The sequence below is a fragment of the Typopeltis vanoorti genome, chromosome 3 (assembly GCF_054136105.1).
Source record: "Typopeltis vanoorti isolate ZY-2024b chromosome 3, IOZ_Tvanoo_1.0, whole genome shotgun sequence".
Lineage (NCBI taxonomy): Eukaryota > Metazoa > Arthropoda > Arachnida > Uropygi > Thelyphonidae > Typopeltis > Typopeltis vanoorti.
The window spans coordinates 14,717,653-14,737,671 of record NC_143551.1 but is presented as its reverse complement, the minus strand read 5'-3'; the positions used below and the strand labels follow the sequence as shown (position 1 = coordinate 14,737,671).

Genomic DNA, 20,019 nt, shown 5'->3' with positions numbered 1-20,019 from the left:
CGGAACATAACTTTGTGAGATTTCACACACACACACACACACACACACACACGTTTTGTTGAATTTTTTCTTGTTCTGCATACTGTGACACATTCATACCTTAGTTATGTGAAGGGCAGTCCACAAATTCTTATTAAGGTTCTTTGTTTTATCAGTATGTTTTAAAAAATTAGCTCATATGAGCTATTTTTTTTTATTAATAATATTTCAAAATTTTAAATTTTGCATTATAATTCACCAAAAAAAAAAAGGTTTGTTTTTACTATTTAACTTACAATTCATAATATTATTTTGCTGTGATTTCTTGACAGAAGGGGGGTGGGGGCTGAATATTCATCCGTTACCCCTCCATATCATCTTTGCTTCGTAGAAATCAAAATATGTCGTCAATACTTTTAACATTATTAATCATTAGATCGAATTAACTGCTAAGAGGATACGATCACTCCAATAGAATATGGAATAATCCACATTCCACTAGTAAAAAAAAAAAAAAAAATCGGTTACGGTGCCAGTAGGGTTTTTCATCTGGCGTACAGGCAAATCGGCCATGAGAACACATGCAATTTACAGAAGAAAATGCTATTGTTCGTGGTGATTGAGAGTGGATGGCGTTGATGGTAGTTGTGTGTATTGGGAGAATTAAGTAGGCAATGAGATGTGTATAGTGGAGTAGAGTGTCCTCCCGCAATGAGTCCTTGGAGGTGTCCAGTAATAATGATAATAATAATAATGCCTTGCGCCCCACGCAGTGATGTGGATCGGTTATACATAACTTGGAAAAGTGGAGGAGGTGGTCTTTTGCAAGTGAAGCAAACAGTAGAAGAAGAAAGGGAAGCGTTGAATGATTACATCAAGGAAAGCATAGAAAAGATGTTAATTGCAGCTTATGGAGAAAAAGTAGTGAATGTAGTAGATTCAAAAAAGCAGTACAAGGAGAAAAAACTGGCAAAAAGATCAGAAGGTGGGGAAAATAAAGCACTTTATGTTGGTATTTGAAAAGATATTGAAGGAAAAGTTGACAGTCGCTTAACTTGGCAATGGCCTCAGCAGGGCAGCATCGAGAAAGAAGACAAAAGGTCTCGTACTTGCTGCTCAAGAACAAGCGCTTCAAACGGATTCAGTAAAGGCGAAGATTGAAAAGATCTGTTACGATCGCAAATGCCGAATGTGCAGACATAAACAAGAGACAGTGGACCATCTAATTAGTCCTTGCATCAGGATTGCCCGTAGAGACTATAAACCAAGGCCATATTGCATAGCAAAAACTGTAGGATGTGCAGGAAAGATGGTTCCAAACTTGCAAAATCATCCCTTGAGAATACACAGTGGAAAAAGTCATTGAAAATGAAAATGCCAAGATTTATAGAACTTTAAAATTCAGTCATATAGACATCTTGAAATATAATATGCGGGACATCACTGTAGTCGAATACGGTTTATTGATGTGGCAATATCAGGGGTTAGTAGAGTAGAAGAAAAAGGCATAAAAAACTGACCAAGTATAGGGATCTGGAGAACTGCAATTCAACGACTCTGGAGCAAGAAAGCATCAGTTCCAATTGTAATTGGAGCGCTAGGAGCAATACCAAGAACATTTATGAAACATCTTGAAAAGTTGGTCCTCCCAGATGTAACACCATCTCAACTCGAGAAAACGGTACTTTTAGGACATCTCACATTTTTGATGATATCTAGTCGATTCCTAGGCCTTTGGATTGGGCATGAATTGGACTCATTTGCAGTCAAATATTTCATTATTCTATTCCATGTTTCTTGTTACTCTTTGACTGTGAACTCTGTTAACTGAGAATGCATGTTACCGAGCATACTGTTGAGTCCAGAGTAGTCGAATACTCAGAGAAATGCTCAAGATACCGATGAGTGGTCAATGTATATGGACAGTCAAAGTCCATAGTACATAACGCTGTAGCAATTTTCTCTTTCTCTAGCAAATGAAAAGAGAAAAAATCTTTGATGGTGACGCGTACTGGTCATATGATCACACTGCGCAGTCTTAAGCTGGATACACAGACAGGCACATACCTCGACAGTAACAAAAGGATTTCGGTGTAGATAAGTACGGTTCCTCGTAGTGTTTTTAGATCGGGAAAGTCTAACGTAAATATACATTCAATAACACCAGCTAGGATTAGGAACATAAAATGGCGGCAGTTTTTCGGTCAATCTCGTCTTTTTCCGTCTATCCACTGTAGCTGGAAACGTATTCATCTGCAGCGATGAGGAAAGCGAAGCCAGCCACCACCGATTTGTAAAAAAAAAAAAAAGTTTGATTAAAAAAAGGAGGAGGTACCGTCTACTGAATTTGTAGAATAAAAAGGAAGAAAAAGAGCATTTGTGCTCCAAATGTAGCTAAGTATGTTAAAAATTGAATTGGAAGTGGCATTGTATAAAAGTGAGAAAAGTGGGTTCGATGCAATCCTATGAAGAAAAATGCTCATCATGTATTGTTCTTGGACGCATTATTTCAAAGAAGAAATGTTCTCCTAGTTCCGTTTGTCTCAGCTTAATGACGATATCTTCAATAGCTATCTGGAACAACGCTTTGGTTTATGTAGGTGTATTAATGACGTCTAGAATGGCCATGGTCACTTATATGGTCTTTTCAGCTGAGGACGAATTCAGTGTAGCCCTTCTACCCGGGAAATAGAAGCACCTGCCTGGGAACCAGAGGGCCTCATATATCACAAGCACAAAAAATAAATTTATTAAATAAGAAATAAAAAATGAAATATTCAGAATTGATCTTATGGAAAAATATTTTTTTTGGAATAAATAATAATCGTAAATAATAATAATAATTTTTGGAATATATAATAATTTATGAATTATCAACACATAATAATTAAATTCAGCCATCTTTGATATTTTGTCGACTTTCGGTCATATATAAACCATAGCTTTTACACGCTTTACACCAATTTTTTCGATTTTTGTTGTTATGAAGGTATATTTGACACGATAGGAAGATAGAACTTATTTTAATTAACATTTTGTTAGCTTCATTTATAATTTTTAAATATTTAGACATGTAGGAAGAGTCTAGACGAGTAAGGCAGTCTTTTATAGAAGTAATACGGCATCCCTGTAGAAAAACAGACGAACCACGATATTGGGACTGATTAGAATTAAGAAAAAGGCGACTAACCCTAAAAGACCAAAAAATGCTATCAATTCATTTAGCGCGTTTTGCGGTTAGAGAGATAGGGTTCGGAATTTATGGGAAGAAAACACCGTGGCAATTGTACGGGACTTGCTAACTCACTTGAAAAACTCTTATAAATGTTTTTCGTGTACTAGTATTCGAACCAGTCTACATTTTCGAGTTATCGCTTCGACTGCGCTATGGAAGTGTCCAAACGAATCACTACGGCAGGAAACCAGTTTTCTTTCTTCCTTCAGTATCTTCTTCCTTCTCAATTATTCTAAACAGACTTTCTCCATATCAATTATTACAACCTTAAAGGCCATCCTTAATTCCAGGGATTTATTCAAATTTTAATAACAGCTTATTGATATTAAGGTTCACGCCTCATACACATAGTATTAGATACTGTATGTCAGGTATGATGAGTAGATGGGTGACTAAATCTTTTATTATTATTATTACTATTACTATTTTTGGTTTCATTATGGAGAGAAATTGAAAGAGATGGTTTGATTTATGAGTGAAACAAACAATGCTAAGCTTTTAACCTAAGTTTTGTTTCTTGATAGAAATGTTGACTGCACCGTTCTCGTGCTATCGCAAAAATTGACCTACTGAAGTACTTATACACTCGCCTACCAAAAGCCGAGACACTGCTCTCCGAACGAATTAACAATGTTTCAGGTGCGATTCATAGTCTGATATCGTTCGGAGGAAATGTTTCTGCGTGCTGCTGAGCATTCTGAAGTCCACAGTAAGAAACGCAACCAAGAAACAGAAATCCACAGATTGTAACACCTTTTAAAACACTGACCCTCCACGATTTAAAGAAAGGATTAAATTTTTATATTTTACACACACACACACACACACACACACACACACACACACACACACACACACACACACACACACACACACACACACACACACACACACACACACACACACACACACACACACACACACACACACACACGATGTTTGCAGCCTACTCTACCATTATTAGGTGAATGACCAGTGTTCGATTGTTAAGTCTCCATAGTAATGCGTGCAATACTTCATAGCTAAAAGCGCAGATGGGATTATGGGATTTGATAAACACCATGATTTTCAGGACAAACGAATACTTAATTACACTTCTCGCCCAGCCAGTCGCCTATATTTTTAGTGATTTTAAAAATTAGGGCATAATTTATTATCAACCGATCAGAAAAATGTGTCTAACCACCGATAGATGGCATCATCTTCCTCCGAGTACAAGAAGAGTCGGACGCAAATTTGTAGATCTAAATATAGTTAATATTCTAATTAATAAGCAAATTCGCGTATATTTCGAATTAGCCACAAATAATGATGACTTTTTTGGTGTCCGGTACTTTAATTATTGTTTACGAGACGTGTTTTTAGTAGCCGGCAGAATACCTCATTTAAAACCACCTCTTGAACCTACGAGGTGAAAATTAGCAGGTGTTTTACCTCATTTTTTTTCTCATAATCTCTTCCGAGTGTTTACAATCTAAGAGTAAACGTATCCATGACAACGACAAATAGTACAAGCCATCATTTTTATGCCTGTTCGATCATACAAAAAACTAAATGAACCAAACAGAAGCTTCGTATAGATGGCGCTCCATGCGGATCACTCACTCAAAGCCATGCAAGCGTTGTTTTGGGAGGTAGCTGCGTCTTCTCGCGGACTTCAAATCGTTAGAGGAATGCGAGTCGTTCCCGTTGAGGAAGTGTTATATTGTCTGGTCTGTGTTGCGAGTTTTTAGGGGGTCATCCATATGGGGAAGAAGAACAGCAAGCTGAAAGCTGAGGTTGTCACCCGTCTGGCCAAAGAGACTTACTGTAAGTGACGTTTTTTTTTTTTTTTTTTTTTTAAATAATTGTTTTTCGCACGCGCCCACAAAACACACCAACATTTCAATATCTATTGAACACTACATCCAATTTTTTGATAAGAATCTTAAGTGAGAAAACTGTCACCTTGTCCAAAATTTAGAGGCTTAGGATGTGTTCATCCTTCTTCATACAATAAAAACTGTTCAGATCCAGTATCGTGTTGACAGTTAAAAGGAGCAATGATTACAAGACGTCTCCCTTCCCCTCATCCTCTGTGTATATCCCTCTATAACTATGCTTCTGTAGCGCAATTGCAATTGTCCTTTGGTTGGAATGATTGGGGTTCGAATTCTGTCTATGACACGAACTTTAATACGAGTTTCTTCAACTGAAAGAAAATAGGCGGTCTTGTAGGGAGTGGCAGTATTTTTCTTCCGAAAACTGGGCTTTTTTTCATTTTGAAAACAGGTAAATTGGCACTTTATAGCCTTTAGTTACTTCGGTCGTAACCATATGGATCAGTTTCTATTAGAATAGTTGGAATTGGAAGAGAAAGAGTGAAAGTGTGGACAGATTTTTGTTATTGTGAGGAATCGACATATTTACAAATCGAGAGGACAAAGAATTATGCGCAAAATCCCCACAATTACTTTGCAAAATGTGAGAAATACAGGCCAATACTTATAGAATACTTTGTAAAAGCGCGAACAAACTTGCGTGTAAGACAATACATCAAGCTGTCACTTTATTAGGAGTTGGGCGCAACCAACTCCCGCTTCTTCTATCTATAAATGTATGTGATTATATCTTTTCAACAATTGGCTGCTCCAAATAAACTACCAAATACTTGCTAAGAGAGACAAAAGTAGATGTCACTAAAGAACAATTACTCAATCAATTGGAGAAGATTGCGAGTCTCGTAACGGACGAATATAAGAATATTTCTTGAGCAAAGTAAAAATCACGAGATGCCAACATTAAAATAAGATTAGAATGATAATCTATTCAAGGAAAGTCAAGTGGGTTGACTTGCGATTTTCTGAGCGAAATTAGTTAAAACTTGGCGCAAACACATGAAGTTCGAATGCATTGAAGGCACAGTCAGCTGGAAGGAGATCAGTGGGTTGTCACTTTGGAAGCCACATTTTGTTTGCCTTAATTGAAATGATTCGATGTCATCGGTAATTTAATTCATCTCACTATCCCACCACCGATGTATCATACCAAAACAGAGATTCATAGTTTAATGGAGTGTTTATTCGTTGATTCCAATGAAAAAATTCATTGGAATTCATTTGGTCATCGGAAAAACTTTTCAGATTACCAAATCAATGAAAAACTTTTCCACTACGTGCATTGTTATTAGCTCAATAATAAGTAATCTATGAAATCAACCGATCTAAGCAATTTTGTGACACTTTTTTTTATCAAAAGCTTTTTTCCCTGTCTGTACGTTTAGTAATAAAAATTCCAAGAATAGTCAAATTCGGAGGAAGTGTATTAGTTGACCTGTTAAGCACCGAAAGGTTTTAAGCTATAGTGAGAAAATAGGACGCTGGGAAGAAGCAATTTTGTTAAAGCAAGTTCTTCTTTAAATCAAACTAATGCTGCACAGTCGAATTGTGGAAGACATAATGGTAGTAGTAGGGAATAAAGAGATAGAAGTACTCCTCTATCTCTCATACCACTTAATTTTCGTGAATGATGACAACAGAATTTTACACAAATTCATAAAATAATTTAATAATTAATCGTAACTGATAGTCAATGCTAGACTTTCGTCTGTTTATGTAGTAAGTATATACTAACATTCGTAGAATTCACGTCTTTTAAGCGAAGATCATGATTGGAGATTAGCACGATGTCATGAAGTGTTTATTTGATAGCATTTTTCATTTAATTAAATGTTAAGAAGACCAAACTAGAACAGTTACGTACGACTTATTGCTTATAGTAAGTCATGCAAGTCTTAATTTTATGGAATAAAATTAAGACTTGCATGACCTTCTCCCCAAAATGCAATTCTCTTATCTGTTAGGGAAGTACTTTTAATTCAAAAGAGCTACGGAATATGCTACCCCAGAACTTGTCAAATCCATGCAACTGTGTGAAAGACTTTCTTCGAGCTGATAATACAGGAAGTAATTCTATAAACTTCTACCCATTCCTATCAACTCTATTTTTACCACTCCTATCAAACGTTCTTGATCTTCTAACCTCAAAATATCTGCCTTATTGATCTGCCATAGAGTCCCCTTAGTAGACTAAATCGAAGTGTCCAATATCTTTCAACTAATACATTCTTTCAGGCAATCTTCATTCAGTTGTATCAAAATATTAGTTTTCAAGAAAGCTCACCATACAGAATATTTTAGGGAAAAAAATGTTTAGTTAGGTGTGCCACTATGACATTTATTATTCTATAGTAATGGGCGTGTTTCTTGCTTGACGAACCTGAATTCTATCGACAAATGTTCTGTCTTCCGATTTATTTTAAGTCGGAAACCTAACAAAGAAGACTAAAGAACTGGGAAACGATACTCCAAGAAACTGTACGAGATTCGGTTGAATCCAAGTAACGCTAATGGTACCCAACTGGCCTAATTTCCGTCTTGCATCCTCTTTACACGATTGCAATAAATCTTTGTACTTCGTTTATGACACATACTGTAAATTTGTCGACGCAAATCGTATCATAATAAATTTAATCAATGAGGTTGGTAATCTAGGACACCGATGATCTGTCATGTTCTTTATTCAGGCTGACTAGAATTTCTTCTTCACGAATTAGATGTGATGTCTGTTGGGATCAAGACTTCATCTTCTTCAATGGTATATTTTAGTCTTTTTCTAGGTCTTCCAACTATAGACTTGTTTTATTATTCTATCTTCACTTCTTCTTTCTGCATGTTCAATCGATTTTATTCTTCGGGTTTCTACCCAATTGTTTATAGTTTGTAGTTCACATTTTTTTTTCTTATATCTGTATTTTTTATTTTATCTAATCTAGTTTTATTTACTATTTTTCTTAATATATTCATGTCACCTGTGTTTAACATTTGTATTGTTTTCCTAGTGTTTGGTCTTGTTTCTGCATTACGTGTCATAATAGGCCTGATTACTGCTACTAGAATTACATGAAATCTTTATTCATGTATTTAGTTTTAAACGTCATGTTATTATTATTATTATTAACTAAATTGGAATCGAAAAAAAGCACCTGCATATCTGCTTTTGGAGAGATATCTCGCTTATTTATTTTCAAACCATTTTGCAATATTCCATTGGTTTTCCAAATTTAACGCTATTTATTTATATTTTTACTGTGATCAAATCAACGATCTTCACTCACAATTCATTGTTAACGTTTTTGTTGTTAGACTTCGATATTATAAGCATTCCAGGTTCAAACAGGATACCTTTGGTACTCAGTGAAGAATAATAAAGATGGCAAAACTTCGTTCAAATCGTTTTATTTAGATAAAAATACGAAAAGTAAATAGTTGCAAAATGAATATTCTAAAAATAACCAGATGAAAATAGGATCGATAATATTGACTGAGAGAGAGAACAAAATAATACACTGAAGTAGAAGCTCGTATTTGGCTGAGTCCCCCTTTCTCCAATGAAAATAATGTGCACTCCTAAGACTGTTTTATTTTTAAGGCCATTATAGTTTCTGGATCATTCATTTGTGCGTGACTTGTGAGGGAGGTGATTGGCTCCATCGAGAGAGAGAGAGAGGGGGGTGGTTCTCTCTTTAACCGCAACTGACTTTAGCCATCGTACAGAGTTCTGCGTACTGACCGATCGCCCGACATTAAAGGCACCAATTACCTGTCGCCGATCTCTGCCTGGTGGTGAGTCATCTGTCTCACGCCCTCAAGTTACGAACCCTTGTGCGCCGGGAGTGAAGAGGGGTCGACATCGTGAAATTCTTTTCGTGTGCCGTACCACTTAAAGTAACTGCATTGAGTTATTGATTACTTTCGTCAGTATCTTAGCGATCACTCTTTCTTTGAGAAGGCTTTCTGAGAAATGATCAAAAGGTGAAGCCGTCTGCAGACCGGAGAAGATGCGATGCACGTGCCAAAGTACAAATTTCAACTGCCTACATGAAAAAAGATTATTACTGTTATCATTACCTCCTCCCATCTCCGTTCTCCAAGAAAAAAAATTTTTTTTTTCTGAGTCGACCAAAACCAAAACGCAACCAACTGCATTTTCCTGGTGTTTATAAAGTCATGTGCGACTGTGGTCGACCTTATTTTGGCCAGACAGATAAATCTATTTCACTACGTCTTGAGGAACATAGACGTGACATCTCCTGCAGTAGAACAGGAGCGAGCGCCCTTTCCAGTCATGTTCTTTCCTCCGCCAACTCTAACCTCGAAGAACGTCAACACCAAGTTGATTGGGATCGAACAACCAATTTATATATATATGCAAGGATCAATTTGAAAGACGAATTGTAGAATCCAAAGAAATAGTTCTGGACCCTTCACACTTGAACAACAATCTAAGCTACAATTTGCCTGATTCCCCTAGCGCAGTAATCCAGCACTGGCGCTCTAAAATTAGCTGTCACACACATTCAACTCATGCTAACAATAGCACGCGGTCACCAATTCAAATACGACTGTTACTATTCTTCTTCTTTTTATTAAGCTGGAAAGCCAATGTTTTTCACTTTGTTATTTTTATAAGTCTTATGTTATTTCTTTCTCACCTGAAGAAGTCGGAACACCGATGAAACTATATATATAATCTCGATCATGGTGACAACGAATTTTATTTCATTTTATTTATTTAATTATTATTTTTTACTTTTGCAGTTCTTAGCATCTCCCTTTTTTGGATGTGGGCCTTTGCTCTTGGTCTCTGCAAACTCTTATTAAGTTTTAATAAGATCCTAATTAGTCCCTCAAGTTTTTGTCAGTAGATTAGCAGAAATGAAAAAGAAGAGAAAAATCAATGATGGCGATCTCCATAGCAACTGCCTGAAGAAATGTTACAGGGAAGTCGTTAAGGACGAAGTTTTGGTAGGAGATCGTTGTAGTGAACATGGAGGTAATGACTGGTCCTGCCTATAAAGGAAGCTGCGATCACCAAAACAGTGAGTTTGTGGGATTCGGTATCCATTTTGGTTTCAATTTAAAAATTTATGTTTCTTCTTAACTCTGATTTTCTGTGGACATTGTAGTTACTCACTGACCATTTAATGGATGCCCTCTGACCAGCGAAAGAGGTCGTTGACTCGCCAATGATGTGCGTTTTATCTTTCTGAATAATCATTCCTTTAATAGCTACAGACACGCAACTGGATTTCCTTTGCAGCACATCATGTCTTAGCACATCATGTGGAAGCATCAAATTTGGTGTTCGCTCAGTTCTTTCTCATGTTCTTTCTATGCATTACTGAAGAGGAATTCTCATCATAGTTATTGAGTTTAGAAACACACACACACACACACACACACACACACACACACACACACACACACACACACACACACACACACACACACACACACACACACACACACACACACACACACACACACACACACACACACACACACACACAGAGAGAGAGAGAGAGAAAATAAACTGTGGTGATGAGAAGCAATTGAGAGTGCAGCGTGACAGAGCGGTTTAATGAGAGAAACTGAGAAATAAATAAATAAACAAGAAACGAGAAAATAAAATGAAGATAAAAAGAAGGACAGATAAATGGAGAAAGCAAAAAAAGAAATAAAGAAGCGTATTAAAGGGAAAGATAAAAAGAGATGGAAAAAGAGGTCAAGCAGAACTGGTGAGAGAAAAAGGGAAAACAGCAAACATGGAGAAATAAGTAAAGGAAACGAAAGTGGAATGAGAGAAAGGGAGAGAGAGAGAAAAAAGATGGAGAAGAAGAAGTGAGAGAAAAGAGAAGAAAATTGCAAGGAGAGATGGAAAGAAAGAATAAAAATGGAAAGCGAGTAGAAAAAGAGAGGAAAAAGGACAGAACGAGAAAGGAATGATAAACAGACAGACAGACAGACAGACAAATAGAGAGAGAGAGAGAGAGAGAGAGAGTTGTAACTAGTTTTTTTTTGTTTTGTTTACATTTCTTAGTTGAATTCCTTTGTATGCGACCAACACAATATCACAGAGAAGCTGACTCATCGCTTCTCAAATTGCTGCCACGTTTACATAAGTTTTGAAACGCGTAAATCAGAAAAAAGAAACAGTCGGAAACTTCCAAAGAATAAATAAACATCATTGGCTTTACTAAGAAAGGTTTCACTCTTATTATATGTGGTGATAAAGCAAGTTACGGCACAATTCGCGGTGCAAAAAGAATGTTAGTTTGTTTTAATTTTTTTTTATGAAGATGAATTTAATGAGATGTTTACGATAGAACCTGTAATGAGAGAAAACGTTTTTTATGTCGGCATCTGCTCAGTCAAAAAGATTTCGAAAGATCAGCAAATACTTTGTGTTACAAATAATAAAGTTCTTTGTTCTTCAAGCTAGCCAACACCCTGATTCGTCGTTGTTAATGTTGGATAATTATAGTTAACTCTTTCATTGTCATTTGTTCGGGAGTTCAGGGATTACAAATCTCTTAGAAACATCTTCAACAACCAAACGCTAAATGAGAAGAGACTAGTTTATCTTCTTTACCGTTCCTCCTCCGAATAGGTGTCCCGTCTTGTAAATCGCGGATGAAACACTTAAAAGAAACATACGGCAATTTCTTTATCTTCTCTCCGAAAATCTATCGTAATTTACATGTCACGACGGACACAAACTTCCACTCATATTAGTCGGGTAAAAACAATCGATTGGATGAGGGTTGGGCAGGGGAAGCCACACGCTCACAGCATGTTTAAGGGCGAACTAACAAGGCTCGCTAACCAGACAAAGAAGAAAATCCAGAAGAAATAACGTTCGACAAAGAGTAATACAGAGCATGCGCAACTCTGTCTATTTACTCCAATGTATCATTAGGTTTTGTTTGTGTCTTTAGGTAATACTCTGCTAAGGACTTTATTCATCTTGTTCTCAATACTTTGATGCCCTTACCTACGTTGCAAGTTGTATTAATGTTTGCTCAAGCGAATGGCAATCCATTGCGCAAGAGCGTCCACCGTGTATCTCTCCCCGGTAATACCACACCTGCGTCGGAACCCAGCTTTTCCTAGAGACCTCTAGGGTTATTATTAACATAAGAGAAGCGATGGCTCGCTTTTCTCTCTTTATGGTTCGCTTATAAAACATATAAAGGGAGATCAGCAGACGCAAATTGTACTCCATCACTCACATAAATATTTCTTTTCGAGGTATGACCTTTGTGATAAAATAGTAAAGATAAGTTTAGCCGTAAGTGATTCTAGAATTGGTTAATGCATTTATAGAGTTCGGAGAGAAAGGTTAGACAGGTTTATGACCATATGAAAATATTACTAAAAAAGATGCCACACCCATTTTCATATACAAGAAACACAGAAGGAATTAGCGAAAGGTTTAGCCGGGGATACAGTATATTTAAAATATCAGAAATATTTTTTCTGTCTTTTTCGCAAAGACAAGTTGACAGTCTTTATCTTTGCCATTAACACTTAACTGGTTTGATTAATGTATCACAGATTCTGGTCTCCTCTTTTTCTGTTTCCATTTGTGTGATTTTAGTGTACGTTCTTTATAATTAAGAATCTTTAATCGCTTATTTGTCAAAGACGAAGTGAATAGCTATTTTGTTCATATTTAATTAACGCAAGAATAATCAAGCCATTTGAAATCGTAGCAGATAATTAGGGAGGCCGAAAACAATCTGTTAAACAGCATTCGTAGCAACAAAGCGCCGTTGTACACCTGAACTTATCGATTACAGTTTCGTGGTCTTGGAACGAATGGCTGTGTTTAGCGTAATAGGCGGGATGTGTATTCCCATTGAAATAATGGACCCTTGTGTTCGCCTTTGCTTTACTTTCCCTGGATTGATTGGATGTATATAGGAGAGGCTACATTTACAGGGGAAAACGCCAATATTAATGAGGCCTTTTCATTGTTGTCTTACGTGAATAGGTAGTTTTTGTATCTCCAGTTATTCAATGACTCATGCTTAAATAAAGAGAGATACCAACAGAATTCATTGAAGATAATGAGCGGGCATTACCATATTTTAAACATTCTTTTCAAATATCACATGGCTTTGAGAAACACTTTATGCGCTTTATGTACAGTTAAGTGAAGGACATTACTTTCCATTTGATATTTATTTTGACCATTGAGCAGATTGTTACGAGTTTTATTTTTTTTTTTTTTTGATGTTTGTGCTTTTTATAATGTACTGTATGTGTACAGTGCATTCACCTAAAAGGTTTAATGTTTAAGTGTTACGATAAGAAATGGTATTACTATTCAGCTATACAATAGCACTAAGGATGCTATGGTAAACACTATTTTTGATTTTTTCTCATCATTTCTTTATTCATATTTTTCTACGATTTTGAGTGTCAAAAGAAAAATAAATTAAAATGCCATTTAATAATTATTCGACTTTTCTATTAGCTTTTCGTAATATTTGTCTCTACGAGAGTGACTTTATTTATTTCTCATACTCTCATACGAGAGTATGAGAAATAAATAAAGGTGGTAATTTACTGATTTTACAGAGAGACAGAGTAAAATCAAGTCCGGAGATTGCAAAACATTTATGGATTTTTTTTTTTTGGTCATATGAATTGGCGACATTTGAGAAAGAAAACGCATCGTTTGATAGGTAAGAAAAATTACTTTATGGCAAAGACAAATTGTGCAAGTTTCGAAAAGCCTTCGAATATGTAAAGGACAGCATCCATGTCTTAAAGTGAAGTTCATCTTGACAAAGCTTGAAAATTAATACAATAGAGTACATGCTAATAGCCTACGAAGTATCACTAGTGTGCTGAAATCTTCATATGAAAGATTCCAGTTCATGGCTCCGTCCAAAGAATGACACGTGTCTCCTTAATTGGAAAACTCGAGTTAATTACGTCAAGGACGAGAGGAACACCCAAAGCTGAGTTAAATTAGAGCGAAACAGAAGAAAGATCTTTTCAAAAAAAAAAAAAAAACTGACTGGTGAGTACAAGCTGTTGATATAGCATACTGGCTAAAAATTTCCATAAAAATAAATGAAAGACACATGGAAATCAGCAATGGATAAAAGTCGTTCAGGGATAAGAGGCTCTGTGTACATTCTCTTCCTTAACTGTGATCCGAGAAATACAATTAGCCAAGAGATGAGTCTTTATGACAATCCCAACTATGAAAAGTCTGTAATAAAATATACTCAATGCCTCCTTTCTGAATAACGTTACAGTATCTTTCAATAATAATATGAAAAGGCAAGGTCCTTTTCAGGTGAAGTCCGACATTTTTTTCTTCTGATTTTCAGAGGTTACATTTAGTGAAGCTGTTATCCTTTTCTCTTTTTTACTTCAGTCATTGTAACTGCGTGCAATGGACGATGGATCTGCATCCCAAATTTGTTGTTAATATGCTAAAATCACCACAAATTAGGCAGATTTGTAGATTTTCAGTATCCAAATGATATTCTTTTGGGGAGTGAAAAAACTTGCCATAATTTTACGGATGAAATTACACTGCTCTCCTCTTTCATATTTTTAACCTTGCACTTCGCAAAAAGAATAAAAATTGCTCTTAGAAGGAGAATCCAACTTAATCACCAAATCATTATGCACTGAAAAATAACCTTTATGCCATTACAACTCAGTTTTTTATTAATCGCAAAAAGATTACATTGGATACATAATTCATCCTTTACCAAATGCAAAATAATATAGTAAATGCATTTTTGATACTTAATTCGGAAATATCTTAGAATTTTTTAACAAAGATACTTAGACGTCTACAACACACCATGTTTGATGCTTCTTTAAAATGTCAGGGCACATTTGTTTCCCCTTTTATTGAAAGAATCAAATGAAAATAAGGGATCAAACTGTTCTCCGAAAAATGGGAATGAGAAACACAACGGCAAAGAAGTAAGAATTTAGAACTGTAGGAATACGCTCTGAATTACAACTTGGATACATTAAAATGCAGCTTCCCCCCGCGCATGTGATAACACCACAAAAATTCCATTTAATAAATTAAGTCTTATTCGTTGTAATTTAATTACTTCCTGGAAAAAATGTTAACTCGAAACTGCTTTTCCACTCAATCATTATCTTCTTTCAACTTTATATTTCTCATTCTCATTTTTCGGAGAGGAGTTTGATCCCTTATTTTCATTTGATTCTTTCAATAAAAGGGGATATATAAATGGGATATATGTTTATATATCCCATTTATAAATATAGAATTTGTCTGAAATACTAAAGTGATAACCAAAGGATAATAGGAGTTTATTTAAAGATATTTGACTGTAAAAATATCATTTTATTAGCACCTAAAGAATCGTTCAAATGTTGAACTTTATGAAGAATAATACGACTGGTTCTATAGTATCACGAGAGGTACTGATGCAGATACAGCTTCTGAGTAAACCCAACGGTTTTGGATTTGGTGTTAGAGGAACAATAAAAGCAATAATAAATGGCTGAACACTGGACTCCATTGATTATTTTGCAAACATCCAAGCAACTCATGCAGAAGGATAAACTCGCTTTGTGGATTATCATCCTGCCATCTCTTCTAGAAATGCACAAAATCAGCTTATCTTCTTGTCTGCAAAGGACCGATTTTTATCTTTTTCATTAATACTTCTGCTGCCATGCAAACTAATGTTTTTTTAAGCCTCGTATTTCTGGTAAGAGGATCGAGTACCTCTTATAAGTCCCCGTATCAACTTGCAGCGTTGTATTTTGTCGACTCTGTAACACAGTCGTCGCTAAAATGCGTACAGGGGGATCATCCTTGAATGATGTCGCACTCCCAGGGGAGAGAAGAGGGTTTGGAAAATGCGGCGTTCTCTGACAGAGAGGATGTTACGAACACAGTCACGTCACAGAAAGAGAAATACATTTTCTTGGAACAATTCTGAATTTTTAGAGTAGAAATTCAGCCTATTTTTATTGTTGATAGGTATGTTTACGATTTCAAAATACAACGCTGGGGTATTAGTATTTATATTTAAGGCAGTGACCAAAATAGAAATCAGTTCATCTGGAAGTTTTATAAGCAAAATTTCAGATTATTTTGACAGAAAGTTTGGGGGAAAAAAGAACAACTTGTACAAAAATGGAAATGAAAACTATGACAATATCCCGACAGAAGTTGTATACAGCAATGCTTATATGGAAGTTATATTGGACAAAAACAGAGGAGATTCAGATGACTGTTATTGGAAGGATTAACATTTACGTTTCCTTGGCATGAATATGCAAAGGAAATATCTTAATCGGATGGATGATGCGACCTCTCTTTGGGAAAAGACTTTGTTCTATTCTAGTCGTTAATGTGTGGATCTTCACGCAATAAAAGTGCTTTTGCAACCGAGGTAAATTAGGGAATTTATAGGCAGGAGGAAGGGATAGCATCCCGGAGGTATTTTCTATTCGCAAGGTGGCAGTTTCCGACTCGTTTCAATCTTGTCATTTCTTTCTAAATCACCCTTCAGCGGAAGCAAAGAATCCCTCAAAAACTCTTGTCCAACTCACTGCATCATCCTTGAACGCTGTTCGCATTAATTTGGGTTTTACTTAACGATGTTGTTTTAAAGAAGTGGGCTTACGACAGCAACGCACTGAGTTTGATTCCATAGCAGCCTTGTTGAATTTCGAGCCTTTAATAAAAATAACGGAATCCATCTCGACATACAAAAGAGAAGTGAAATCCGCATATTTTATTTATTTTTTCCTAGCGCAGGTTTCCCTTACCTAAATACATTTATTACACTTGAATTGCCTTTATAACGCAAACGCTGTGCTTATTGTTTCGCCATCAAAATTTAATTTCTTCAAGTTTACTCTCTTGATATTTGTTTTATTTTTACACTCTAGGCAGCATTAGGTTTTGAACACCTTTCTTAAAATTCTCCTTTGTTGGAAGGAGAAAAAATAAACTGACTTATTACACTGACGCAGGAGCTAAGAGAGTTAAAGGATAAATCTCTATCAACAATGCCGTCGCAAACATTCCGGTTTTTAGAACAAAAAAAAACTGCTTATAATTCAGTTGTTAATTAGCAATTAATTAAAGGCGTTCAACGATACATTAAAGAGCAAAAAACAAGGCATGCGCAGTCGAGACGAAAATTCGCTAATGAAGATTTTATTAAAGAGTAAAATCATTAAAATTTCAGAAGTGAAAGAGAAAACCCAGTTTAATTGCACGATAGATTTAAAACTTAATATTTGAGACAAAGATGGGACAATGTATTCACTTTGGCTAAAATAATAGAAAGACAAAAGGAAACTCCTTAAGCTTCTTTTTGTAATTCGAAGGTTGAGTTCAAATGTCTTGGAAGTAAGTTGCGAGATTTTATATTCCAGAGGTTTGTGTTTTATTCAAATAAACAAACCATCTCGACAACTCATAACTAAACACAGCGAGTCCTAAGACAAGAAATGAATTGTGGCTGACTTGGCGCGTTGGTAATTCTACCTCTGCTGGGTAGAGGAATGAGATCTTCAAGCGGTTCTTAGGTCGTATTCCTAATTGGTTACCTAGGCAACTGCTGTCCTGAGCTCATCCAATGTACGGTATATCTAATATACGTTCCAAGTTGTTCTTCTCACAGACAAGTTCCAGATATTCTATCTCCTAAATTAGGCTGCATACGCAAGAATCTGTATCTTCTCCTTTTCGGCAACACCTTGCATTTAAACTACTTATCGCGAGCCCATTAAAAGCAATGACGTTCGTTTGAGGTTTTTTGAGGGATGAAGAACGCGTGTTGTCCAGGAGGAAAATCCTTCGTATGACAGTGGCTAAAAGTCCTTTTGAAACCGAAGGTGATGAAAATAGAACCCAAGTCTTTTCCAAGCAAATGATCGCACAATGTATCATCATCACCCTTCTAACGCTACCGCTACGAAAAGACTCCTAGTCACTGACATCCTCTTAATCAGGCAATCATTAAGGTGGCAACTCTATTTACAGGTTAAACGTTATTGATCAGACATTTACATTCTACAGGATATATCTTGCAAAAATGTTATTGTCAGATCCAGTTGAGGACCTAATCAATAAATCCAATTAAAGAACCAGAGTACCTTAGAAGTCAAAAAGCGCCCCCATCTAGTCCTTAAATTTCTCGGCAATTTCATTACAAATGAAAGAAGTCATTGTGGTCCCTTTATGCTCGTGAGAAACTGGAAGAAGACTCTACATCAGCAGTGGGACTTAATATTGCATAGCCCACGCTTATACTCCAATGTCCGATACATAATATATACTAAAAATGTAACAGCAGTGGGTTTAAAGTGTTGCATTGAAATCAAAGGCAGGCAGCTGCACGGAGTTTTACGAGATCATATCTCTCCTGGCAGATACCCATCGAGCTAGAATGTCGCATTCTGCTTGCTTTCTCCCTCTTAATTGTCATTACTTAGCGCGAAACGTGACCAGTAAAAGATCACTAGGAAACTGGGAACGATCTCTCTATCACTGCCTCGCCAGGATATCAAGGGATACTGCGATGCATGCCGATAACATTTTCCGTTCTCTGTGCAAGATTATCTCAAGAGTTTTTTCACTTCCAGATTATAAACGATGCAATTATTAGTTGTATAATGAAACACCTTTGTAATGCATACGGTATCCAAGAACAAAGTAAAAAGAACATTCTAGTGAGCAAAAAAAGTAATGAAATCATGGAAGAAACCCATGAAATGGCGAGTTTCAAATTTGCATAATTATATCACAGCAATCATCATCACAAACAATTGAATTTGTACATGCAATGTAAACATACGTTTGACATTAACGAGGTTCAGTTTTTGCGAATAATTGATATTATAATTGCCCTGATAAAAACGGAATTATGACGAGAAGATAAAGGAACACAGCAGTCTTTAATCCAGGACTAATTTAATTGCGAAAATGCCTGGTCTATACAGTATTCCCTTGGCCACATTGATATCAGGGAAAGCACGTCGCATAACTGCTTATATATTTATATAATACAAATTTATATTAATTACAGTTCAGTTTGCGATTGTCAAACTGAACTGTATTGACGGTGTTTAATTTAATTTGGTTTGTCTTTCCGTTGAAATATTTTTAAACACACCCGAGGAATGTAAATAACCTGTGAATTATATATAAATATGTGAAAGTATCTTTAGAATTGGCTTCCCATCAGCAAGCACTGCCTTTGCTCATATATTCTTTGCAATGATGAAACGACGCAAGAGAGAGAGAGCAATGAAGTCTTCGGATGACTTAAGTTTTTTGTATGATGATGTTCAAGTACTGGACAGGAATGTTGTTGTTGGCTTGGTTTATGGTCGAAGCAACTCTGAGATTAGTATATTGTGCTTATTTATTTACGTAACTCCGACTAACCCATCTTTATTTGAAAAGAAAACCTTTACAAAGGATTTAGCGATTGAACTATGGAGGTTGAAATTTGTGGATTTATTTGATGGATAGAACTTGAATAGACAGGCTTTAGATACAGTTAAAATGGTGAAACGGATTTGAATACTTTGGTTAATAGAGACTTTAAGTTGATGAATTATGTTGGTAAGACTACTAGTAAAGCTCAGTAAATTGGAGGCCTAATTAAAGGAAACTTGTAGGAGAATGGCAGTTACGATACCGTTTACGCGAACCTCTGCTTCAGGCGAATATTGCATTATGGCTCCTAACTTTACTCATGAATGTCAAGAGGATGGAGGTATTCAGAAAAGATACATTGAATGTTTTGGTAAGCTATAAATGTGAATATACTTATGTCACCTATGCGCGGAATGGTGTGTGTGTGTGTGTGTGTGTGTGTGTGTGTGTGTGTGTGTGTGTGTGTGTGTGTGTGTGTGTGTGTGTGTGTGTGTGTGTGTGTG

At 36.0% G+C, this 20,019-nt stretch overlaps 1 protein-coding gene across 1 annotated transcript in view; it reads left to right on the top strand.

Annotated features, from left to right (window-relative positions):
- The first annotated feature begins 4,923 nt into the window (after nt 1-4,923).
- Nucleotides 4,924-20,019, top strand: part of LOC150107936 (frequenin-2-like) — a 74,725-nt gene continuing 59,629 nt past the window's right edge. The window contains exon 1 of the mRNA XM_090415463.1: nt 4,924-5,023. Coding sequence (XP_090271589.1) covers nt 4,960-5,023 — 64 coding nt within the window. The 5' untranslated portion in view covers nt 4,924-4,959. The remainder of the gene's footprint in view (nt 5,024-20,019) is intronic.